This window comes from Nymphalis io, chromosome 23 (assembly GCF_905147045.1).
Source record: "Nymphalis io chromosome 23, ilAglIoxx1.1, whole genome shotgun sequence".
Classification (NCBI taxonomy): Eukaryota; Metazoa; Arthropoda; class Insecta; order Lepidoptera; family Nymphalidae; genus Nymphalis; species Nymphalis io.
This window is the reverse complement of record NC_065910.1, coordinates 154481-166750: the sequence shown is the minus strand read 5'-3', so window position 1 is coordinate 166750 and position 12270 is coordinate 154481. Positions and strand designations below refer to the sequence as shown.

Here is a 12270-nt window from a genome sequence, read left to right as displayed (position 1 = left end):
TGTATCGGTATGATCTAAACAAGTAAACCACTCACAATTTCCCGTACTGATATTCAGTAGAAAATAAGAACATAAACCAATGAATTAATTGAAGAAAAAGAAAATTGTAGTCACACATAATAGAAAGGAGTTCAATCGTTGTTTGTAAGTATGTAACTCATTACAGACTGAGTTTAAATGAGGTGTCAGATTTGTTATTACAAATAAATATATACTTGGAGCATGTAAAACATTTATGACGCGAAGCTTAGAAAAAAACCATAATACACAAACGTATGTAAGTTAATATTTTCGATAAAACGTTTATTTTAAAACAGTATGTTTTATTATTTATTTAAATATAAAAACCTATATTTGCTGGCGCGATTATAACACCATCTAGTATTCAGTAGCAGTAGCGTAATACTAGTAGGAGAAAGTAAGTACGAAAAGAATTGTGATCAGATTGAATAAATAAATAATAAGTAGAATAAGAAAAAAACACGAATATCGTATTTACATATGTTTATTTAATTTATAATAAAGAATATCTGTTTAAGCTAAATATTTTACATACGTAAAATCAATAGGAAGATATTCATTAAACATAAACTATAACTAATACATATCATATTTTTTTATATCTAACAATTATATTTTCAGTAACTTACAAATTAGTTCTACATGTCATTCCAACTATTTAAAATTTTATACGCTCCTATCGCCATCTATTGTTTACAGCGAACGTCTCTTAGCTTGAAATCCGGTTTAGAGTTTTATGAGTACAGCACGAATTGAAATTATGTCACCGCCTCACCGCCGTAAAATAGCAGCTGGCAATTAGTGGTGTCGTACTTGCACCATGCAAACAAACTTGAATAATAAAATTATAGCTTAAATATCTTTACTTATAACGGTTATTATATATCTAATAATATAAAGTATACTTATTTCTCTAAAACTGTTAAAGAAATCACGACTTTAACATAATTATTATTTAGATTTTTGTACACTTTTAGCATTTTAAAAGTGAGAAATCATTAAAATAATTCATATTATTATAATTATTTCGTACTAACATAACTTTAAATTAAATTTCTAATTTAATTAAAATACAATAAATATATTTTCATTATTATCAGTACCAGTTTCATTTGACATATAAACTAGAACTAGCTAGACAGAATATGTCGAGCAGCGCCCGCCATCTATCTTTCAGTAGCTAACCTCTGCGGTTGTTTGACGAGTTTTTGTTCATCTCGGATAATGTCCGCCAGATAGCGTATTGCGGTTTCCATGTCGTCAATATTTATTTTACTAAATGTTAATCGAATATACTGGCAGGTGGCACCGCTGTCGTATAGGAAAGCTTGGCCGGGTATTAATATTAAGCCGCGTTGAAATGCAACGTGAAATACCTGCAAAAGTTTTAACGAAAGTTAAAAACGATTTTATTTTTTTAATACGATGACAAACACAAAATAATCGTCATTTTTTATATACCTCTGATTTGGGAGGTAAGTATAATAATAGTTAGACATTCAGAATGAAGAATTGAATATTTTCTCTCTGATTCAATAAATGTATTTAGAACTAACCATGTTATAAACGTCCTCTACGCCGCGCACATGAACCCAGTGGAACAACCCGGCGGAGGGTTCTGACCAGTCCGCGAGGCCCTCGATGCCGCGCATCGCAGCACTAAGGGCGTTACGCCGTCGTTCGTAGAAGGAGCGCGTAGACAGAAGGTGAGAGGCGAGTGCGCTACGATTGGAGATCAAGTTTAGGAGAATCGTCTGCAAAAACATTTTTATTTCGTTACACACTGTATAAAATATAATCTAAAAATTGCGTTTTCTGTTATTCTTGTTATTTTGATATAATTGAATGTAATAAAAAATGTATATACATTGTTTTCTTCTATAGCGTGGATCCAGATTGTAATATTTTTTTCGTAGTAAATAAGGGGCACGATAAAGTTTGCTACTTGATAATAAAATCGTCTGACAAACAAATCGATTGAGTATCTTATCGTATTAAATTCTTGAAACAAAGAGCTAAATGAAATACTATTGCATGATTTTTGAATTATAAATTATTTTTACACACAGATAGTCTAACCAATTACTTAAAAAGTAAACTCAAAATTATTAGGTAACTTCTAAAATATGCACCAAGTAATGTAATAATTTGACTGTTTATATTTTAAAATATGTTTGATTGTGGCTCTATCTTCTTGTCAGTCGTATATGAAACCTTTCAACATCTCGCGCAAGCGAAGACAGCGCTGTGTTTCATGTTCTTATTAAATCTGCTCCACAGAATCAGCTCGTCAGAGATAATGCGACACATTGTCACACAAACACACACACACACAAACACACACACACACAATCACATACGCACGCACGCACGCACGCACGCCACCTATTATGGCATATCGCCTTATCCTTCGTTTAGGTTAAAGGCGTTTTTTTTATAAAATAAGTAGACAGACTGATAAATGTGCTACCTGATATTAAGTGAGCACCTTAGACATGGGTACTGCAAGAAGTGTGCCATTCCTTTTTTTTTTTTATAGAATAGGAAGGCGGACGAGCATGTGGGCCACCTAATGGTAAGTGGTCACCAAACGCCCTTAGACAAATATTATATATTAAATATTATTAATTAATAATTACACTGGCTACGTTATGTCTATGTCACTTTTCTTTGTGTAAGTGTATTTTTACCTATAAAATATTTAATATATTTGCATAAATATACTGTGATGCAACTGTCATAATACCGATATTCCTATTTTTTTATGGTATAGGTAGGCGGACGAGCATATGGGCCACCTGATGGTAAGTGGTCACCAACGCTCATAGACATTGGCATTTTAAGAAATGGTTAACCATCGCTTACATCACCAACCTTGGGAACTAAGATGTTATGTCCCTTGTGCCTGTAATTACATTGGTTCACTCAACCTTCAAACCGGAACACAACAATACCAAGTACTGCTGTTTTGCGGTAGAATATCTGATGAGTGGGTGGTACCTACCCAGACGAGCTTGCACAAAGCTCTACCACCAGTAAAATATCAGAATGTAATATATATACATAATATAATATGTTACCAGATTGCCATCAACCATTGGAACTAACTCGTTATGTCCCTTGTTCTTGTAAGTCAACACTTATCATTCAAACCGTAACACAACAACACAAAGTATAGTTATTTGGAGGAAGAATATGTTTTTAGATGGTACAGGATTCTCGCCCAGCAAGCCCTGATTCGCAGGTGGGAGGAGGATCTGAGGTCCCCATCAGCGGGCCTGGCGACAGTGGAGGCGATCCGTCGCCAATTGAGTCTTTGGGTAACGCGAAAAGACGATTACGGCAGATATCTATTGTCAGCAACTGGAAACCATGAAGGAAGAACTAGCTGCTAAGCAACCGAGATTGGTCAATCGTTCTAGACTACTGCTGCTTCACGACAACGAAAGACCACACACTGCACAACAAACAACCACTAAATTAGATGAGCTACAATTGGAATGTCTGCGACATCCACCGTACTCCCCGGACCTTGCTCCAACAGATTACCATTTTTTCCGGAATTTGGATAACTTCTTACAAGGAAAAAAATTCAACTCCGATGCGGCAGTCCAAACCGCCTTCAAAGAGTTTCTTGATTCTCGCCCCCATGGTTTTTTAGTAAAGGGATCAATGAACTGGCAAAAGTGCATCGATAACAACGGTGCATACTTTGATTAATTAAATATATTTTACAAAATAAAAATTGACTTTATATTCCTCCCGTACAAAACGCCAATTTCATATGTAAAGACCTAAAACCTAAAAGAAATTTAATTCTACGAATGTTTTCTGTCGACCGATCCAATATTACTGTTTTGTTTTACTAAAGCTAGTGACGTCTTCAGATAAAATTATTTACGAACAATGAAACGATAAGGAATCGGCTCGAGATTTTTTTAATGAACATTTCTTACCGATACATTATCTTTAAAAGTATTAGATACGAATTCAAATACGTATGACAATAATATTATGTTTCAATTATTTTTAATATACATGCAAATACTGATATATAAATAACCGTCAGTGGCTTAACGTATGCAGTTCGCCCCCCGTCCCTTTCGTCTATTGACGTGTCGTCTTACTTCTAATACAAGCTTTATAAATTCTTAACATTCAGGCAAACAAGGACTCGTAATAAGAAGCATTACTTCAAGGTACTCAATAAATTTAAAAACAATACTAAAGTTAATCAGAACTAGAACGACATCAATTTAGGAATTAAGAGATCAAGATAAGAAATGTTTTCGCTAAAAGTACTTTCACTCCTTAGTTCTGCGTGTAATTGAAAACTAACAGCGAATGTCCACTATCGCACATGTAGCGGTAATCTTTTAAAAACATCGTACGATTATGACAATTTTTAAACAATAACACTGTTATCGGCACCGATTACGCGACCTTCTTGTCGGAATAATAAAAACCAATGATAGTCAGGCCGGTTTATGGTCAGGGTCTGCAATATTTACTATCTGAAGTATAATGACTCCACGCAGGACAATGGTTTTCATTTGTAATTAGGCAGGTCGGTGAATTGATCTCCTGACAGAAATTAACTGCCCCCAAAGCCCTTCAACTCTATACTATGTATATATATGTAATAATATATTCAATTAATCAAACAAACAAACTTATATATTAACATGAACCTTAGCATGAATTCTTAATTAAATTGAAAAACCTGCAAATAAAAGTCAAAGAATAATTACCTGTGCCAGTGTACACGAGTGGAGCAACTCGGCTTGAGCGTGTAGCTCAGCGCGGTACATCAGGGCGGAGGGCGCGGTAAGCCAGCCGGCGCGCAGCCCCGAGCTGATCACCTTCGACACAGAATCCAAGCGGAGCACTCGGCCGCAAACGTCCATGGATAAAAACGACGGGGGCGCGGTCTGGCGACAATATAATTTATGCAACTGTAGTACAAACCCTAGTTAGATAAGCAGATTTTATGTAACATTTTCTAATTATATTAATATATTTTATGTCAAAAGATTATTTATAGATAAGGCGCGTTATATAATCCAAGATTACAAGTATTTACTTTGAGGATTTAACGTGGACTTAGTTCGTTATTTATTGATTTTATAAAATTTTATTTGTAAATAACGCGTTGGTAATAGTTAACTAAGTACTGAGCTTCTGATTGGTTCACTAAATGTTCTATTTATCGTCATTTTACATATTATATGCTTATAACACGTGGCCGGGACGCCCGGATCTGAGAATTGATGGTTATCAATTGAATTTATAATTATTAATTGAATTTATATATTATTAAGAGAACCATTAAATAAATATCGAGTAAAATAAATAAAATACAGAGTTTCGTCAAAACATATTTTTTCCATATTGTATAATTATGCTGTTGGAGTAGGCCAAGTACCTCAAGGTCAGTAGGTGCCATCCTAGTCCAGCGGGTGAAAAGGCGAATTACTATAATTGGAGCCGAAAATATATAAATACATATATTAAAAAATAAATACAATTTTGCCACAAAAAACCTAATCAATGTACTCTATAGAGATTTATTATTATAATATTTGTATGACAATCGATCTAGTCATGAATACCCTTATTAAATTATTATATTTAATCTTCGAATACGGAAGAAAAACCTTATCTAAGTAGATAATTTGTTTGTCTTTTATCGACACCTGTTTCCGCGATCTTAATCGTATTTGTTTTTATATTTGTAAAGCACTTCCATAAACATTGATGTTATATTGTTAAAGTCCAACTGCGCAATAACTGTCATTAAAATACAAAAAATCTGTATTTTCTTCAAATCTATAAAATATAAAAATAGTTTATGAAAATCAATAGTTATGATCAAGATAATACCCCACTATTTTACGTTACCTTTTTATACATTTTTACCACGCTCTGAAGAAGTGCATTAAAAATTACGCCACAAGTCAGGGGTCACATAAACAATGGGTATAGAGCAAAATTACATTTATGTTTTTATATAAAAAAGATAAAAACTCAAATCATAAACCAACGCTACGTGTATGACTATTAATTTCATATCACAAATTAATTAAATTCAACTTCTGATTGAAGTTTCCCATATATAACATCTTAGACCCGAAGGTTGGTGGCGCATTGGTGATACTGCTCAGGTAAATATAGTACGAGTGATGTTTCGTTTATCATAAGTTTATCATTCTTAATTTTATTTCCTAAAAAATTATCTAGAGTAACTTGCGTTCCATATTTGTACTCTAATATCGGCACCTTTACGTAAACGCCAACTATAGCTGAATAAATATTAAACTCAGTCGAATGATCGATACCTGAACACATTTGCGTCAAAATCAGTCACTAATTTTTAAATATAAGATTAATAACGTTACGACATAAAAATGCACGTGTAATTCTTTAAATATGGATAAGGTAACGAAAATACAATTATCATATCGGAACAGATTACTGACTTAGTCTCTTTATAATAGTGATTAAAATGGATGTAGAAAGCCTATTATTTTTCATAAATCCGATTTACTATTCAATTAATTTTCTTATAAAAATACTCAGAAAGTTTTAAAATTTTACATTAATACATTCATACATCATATCAAAGTAAAAATGTATTCGTATATTTAAAAAGTTATAATACAATAATTAGTTCATAGATGATGAGAATGAATCGATCGACGAACAAAAACGTTATTTCTTAATTATATTAGAATATGTAAATTCATTTCGAAATTGTTTTTATTTCTCGTTATTACTCGTTGTATGTGCATAACGACATATCTAACTATAACATAACATATCTGGGAATGGAACCTAGGATATCAGGATCTGACGCCTAATAGCAACAAAAGCATATAATCCAATGACTTACCTTATTATAGTTTAGGAACATGTAAGGATCGTCTTCCACTAATAAGAAGTCGTATTTACAGGCAAGCTCGTATATCTGTCGTCGTCGCTCTATGCTTAAGACAGTGCCAGTGGGGTTGTTGCCAGTTGGTATGAAGTACAGGAGACGTGGCATCTTCAGACCACGTGCTAATCTGTCTTTGAGAACGGAATCCAATGTTTCTGGTATTAAGCCGTTTTCGTCTTCGGGTATTCCAATTATCTCCGGTTGATACGGCTTTAGCTATAATTATTTATAAAATTAATTATAAGTAAGTTACAACTATTTAGCATTTATTTAATGTAACAATCAATATTTTTTCAAAGAATTAATCAATTATTTGATTGCAGTGAATTTATCCACAGTTGTAAACCAATGTCAACTCAGCATTTCTGTAGACGGACTTGGAGTTGGTGCTATATGATTATACAACTCACAGCGCTATGGATTCCAGTATATGTGAATTCGGTGGTGAGGATTGGATCACCTGGGTCCACCAGCATCTCAACGCATTGATAGATTCCATGCTGAGCACCATTAGTGACAATCACGTCGCGTGCTAGAGGAGGAGGGCGATGTAAATCCTGTTGGAACTGCCTCAGCTCCGTAAGCAGGGATGGCAAGCTATAGGAAGAAATTGTTAAATTATATCCACGTGTTACATACGAAGTGTTCACAAACTTAATTTGTAATAATTATTGATCTGATACACAACATTGAAGTAGACATCGTGAAGCAACCTGCATATGTCAGATGTAATACTGAAACATACATCCACCAAATTGCAGTGGAACTGCGTGGTAAACGAAACTAAAATAGAAGAAAAAGAAAATTAAATGCTTTTTATCATATTCTCAATGCTGACATACAAAGGTCAGATTTTGATAATTTTTAGTCATTGAATAGTTTATCATAAAACTTTTATATATTGAAGTAATCATCTTTTATCTAGTCTAAACTTCGTTTTATATATTATTTGGAAAGATATATATGTATAATGACATTACATAATAATTTGAAACATTGATTTTGCTATTTTAAATCTTTACCCTTGAGATGGAATGTATTGTAGGGCAGATGCCAACTCCTTCTCTTCCAGCACCATGGTGTTACCACTTCTGGTAGTCAATTCGAATCGCGTGAAGGGGAAGATAGCTTCGTTGGGCATACCTTCAGCTAGTGAAAGCATTTCCTTCCCCACCTTATAAGCAAGGGACGCTGTAAGAAATAAATAATTTTTATAAGAGCTCGACCAAGGAAGGATATATAGGGACAGAGAGGCGATATTGATTATTCAAAAGTTAACGCAAGAGGTGATGATGATGATGTTTCAAATACAGTACCGGAAAAACTGAATGAAGTAAATGAAATTATATATATTATTATATTATGTAATTAAAAATATAATGAAAAAGAAAACACGACCCCAAATCGGTCAATGAACTATTATTACGAGAGCTAGCAGCCGTCTTGCCAAACGTGTAAAGAGTACGGTTAAAATTTAGAATTATGAGTATATTTTATAGGCGTTTCAAAAGATGTTTCACATCAATAATTGACAGATAATTATTTTGACTAAATTACCTGTCAGTTGAGACTAAAGTTCAGTTACATAGATAAATATTCTTCCAGATGCATTAAGAAAGTATATTTAGAAAGTTATTGTAAATGGATGTAAATGGTTTCGGAAGTTATGACTTTCTTCTCTTACTGATATTAACTCGAGTATACACAAAATTTTAGCTTTATACTTCAAACGTGATTCAAGGTGGCTGCCAGCTCTGAGTTTCGGTGTATAAAATTCAGCATGAATAAGAGTGGGAGGGAGACGAGGTCACCAGATAACGGGTCAATTACAGAATGATAAAGTATTCCCATAAATACGAATTCATTTAAATATTATATTATTATGTATGCTTTTCATATAATTGAGGTTCCAGGAATCAAACTACTACAATGAAGTAATTAAAGTTATCACCAAACATACGAACAATATTTAGAAACCGTATAAAAGTATTTCAGAATAAATTAACACTTATTATTAATCAAATAAACCGAATCAAAATAAGCTTGTTTCAAGTACATTTTTATGATTACTTTTGAATGGTCTTTATAAAAGATTTTAAAGTAAGGCTATTTCAGGTTTTACAGCAGATTCTTAATATTAAATCAATCGATCAGTGGAAAATCAGCGATTGTTCTTCTAATTAATAACATTAATTTTTAGAATATTTTATCTTTAATATGATTTGAATGAAAAACTATACAAATAAATAATATTACTTGCTTGTATATTATCAGTGTAGTATCGAACACAGCCTCTGGAAATATTTTTGGCTGACTGTACACGCGTACCGGAAACCACTGAAGAGATTGTAAAGTGTAGCCACTTCCACTCCAACAATAATATAATTATTATTTTAGTCTACTTATTATTGTAACTGCTTTTTTGTCTAATGGTATAGAGTTAAGAAAATAACATGTCTGTATCGAGACATACTAAATAGCTGGAATGAGGAAATGGCCAGTGTTTCGGGATTCTCGGAAAGCATATAAAGCTTTTGGTTGGTTTGGTTGATAACAAGCAAATAATTAACTTCTTCTCCTAAAGCAAATTTCATAATTTAGTTTTCTAGTTTTGTTTCTTTTTTTCTCAAAATGATTCTTACGTAAATAAAATTATTATTCATAATATTTATAATACCACAATTGCTTTGACTCATTGTAATTATCATTAAAAGGCATATTACTCGCAAAAAACGTAGCTGTTATCAGTTAAATATGTTTACTTGATTCAACATTAATTTTAGGCTCTTATAAGCAAAGTACTGTAAACAACAGCATAAGCATAAAGTATCTATTAGATATAGATCATTTGATCATTATACCTTTTTTGTTAGGTTAGTTTTTTAAGTCTAACTGATATTATGGACTCGAAAGTGAGTTTCTTTATTTTGTTGTAATGTGTTAGCTACCAAACGTTAAGAAATTTCGCATACATTTTGTCAAGGATACAGAAAAGGACATGTGGTATCAATCGCAATATTTTCTATTTCTTGTATCATACAAAGTGCGCAGATTATAAAGTATCACTATCGTCATTCGACCGGACGGCGACCTGACACGACATGAACGAAATTACGCGCAGAACAAACTGCTTTATTTTTGAGTTTGGAGGTAGCATCTTGGAGTCAAGAATTCGATTCTTGACTCCAGGATGCTACCAGAACATTTTATTGGATTCCCGGGATCAGACCTCGGGCTATACAGCCTTATAAATTAGAAACTTGACCAACGGTGGCATTAAAAATATTCTTCATTTCCAAAGGCTTTTAAAGCATGAAATAAATACAAATACGTCAATAATCAAGCTTCGTTTAGTAATGTTGATTGCACAGGGAAGATCCTACTATATGAGCTTTTTACTTGCAATATTTCATCTTAAAAGTGGCCCTGAATAGTAAGTTCGTGTAGCAAAATCGCTTTGTGTGATCAAAATTTAATATTCAGAGTATTCGCAAACATTACAGACACCTCATCCAAATGTTAATGAAATGGCAAATATTACCACAGTGCAATGCTACCTAGCGATTGCGAAAATAAATAAATTGCCTTATGCCTTATGCCATGAGAAACCAAAACGCCTCAAGTATTTACGTTATTTGCATTTGTGCAATTCAAGCAAATATAATCGTATAGAGTGTTGTCGTGTTCGGAAAATCAAAGCAAACACATTACGTGGTGCGGCGCCATATGGCAATAAATAAGCTGTGTTATATCACACAGAATTCAAAAGAGATAATGGAATATAAAATATATAATTACCCCTAAAACTATCATGTACAGTGATAAAAATCTTAAAAACCGAGATAGCGCAGTGATTAGAACACGTGAATCTTGAAAAGATTGCGGATTCGAGCTCGGATAAGCACCATGAAATTTGCATTTGTTTAATTGGCGTCGATAAACTCGTGCGTGGCGGTATTGGGAATATCGTATGGATACCTGCAACCTGTTGGATAAATCTGCCACAAGTGTATCCCCTAATCCACATTGGTTTGCTGTAATATTTTTCATAGTACATTATTCTATGGAGTACTTACTTATTTGTCTCGTCAACGCCGGCTCCCGCTTCATAGCTCTCTTGCTAAGGAACCTGTTGTAGTCTTTCTCGTCCAAGGTCCGGTATTTCTCCTTTATCGCCTGCATGTGGCTCGGCTGGTCGTCATAGAATTTAAATATGTCCTCCACATTTTGCGAGTATCGGCGACTTTTCATAACTGAGTATAAAGGACGCGGATCAAGTATTTTCTTAAACACTTCAACGTTCATTTTTGATAATTTTACCGTCACTATCATTGCTATAAAATGTATAGCACTATAGTTTTACAAAAGATAAATAATCACGTAGTCTTAATATTTTAGTTTTCAAAAATATATAATATTGAAAATAAAAAGATATATTTTTATTAAAATTTTAGTATCCAAATCGTATTTCAGTCGACCGTCCGTCCGTTACCAAACTGTAAGTCATAATGTCACAAATGTTCTAAAAACAGCCAATTGATAAAATATAATATTTATTAAAGTTGTTTCGTGTTTGTTGCTAATTTAATGATAGCGATTGATAATTAATATTTTGTTCAACTCGTTTTGAATAATCGCTAATTATTATCTTAATATATAGCAGGTGAATAACGGAGGTTAAGATAACGAGCAATAGGCGAGTTAAAAAACTTCACAATATTAAGATAAGGCGTGATTGAAGTTAAAATAACAAATGAAAACTGTCTTGTCAACGGCCATTTTGAACAATGGTCTAACTAGCACCTTACAAATTTTGTATATCTTCGGTATATCAATTGACGGGCCCGTGGGCGTAGTACGATTGTACCCCGAGTCTGCGTGTACCTTTAGCTTATGTATATAAATATATATATACATCCTGGAAACATTCAGTATTCACAGTTCCTCAGGGCAATTGCTGGAATGCCTTCAGGTCCGCTAGCCTTGTTCACGTCTAGACTGCGTAGCATTTTACGAACTTTCATTTTGTCGAAAGCGTATATCACTCATATGAGTGTCGGCGCTAGGTGTTGCTGGAGGTGTCGCGCTACCAGCGTCAAGACGTGAAGACTCCGCAAATAGAGACGCAAACAGCTTTGCTTTCTCTTCAGCGGTGTGAGCTAGCGTCCCGTCAGGCCTTAAAAGGAGAGGATTTAGCTAGAGACCAATACGATTTGCTACCCGAGGGGTACGAAGCCAGTTTGTTCCCTATTCCACTAATGTGATCGAAGCGTGACATTGCATAGCTTTCTAGCATGACTTGGCGACTTGGC

General features: G+C 33.7%; 1 protein-coding gene across 1 annotated transcript; it reads right to left on the bottom strand.

Moving 5' to 3' along the window:
- Positions 1–1163: 1163 nt before the first annotated feature.
- LOC126777436 (kynurenine/alpha-aminoadipate aminotransferase, mitochondrial) lies at positions 1164–11263 on the bottom strand. Its single transcript, XM_050500445.1, has 7 exons — positions 11035–11263; positions 7981–8149; positions 7369–7555; positions 6914–7174; positions 4773–4952; positions 1578–1775; positions 1164–1397 (listed from the first exon to the last, which is right to left on the bottom strand). The coding sequence occupies exons 1-7, from the start codon at positions 11261–11263 to the stop codon at positions 1188–1190; spliced, it is 1434 nt and encodes a 477-aa protein (XP_050356402.1). The 3' UTR covers positions 1164–1187.
- Positions 11264–12270: the final 1007 nt, after the last annotated feature.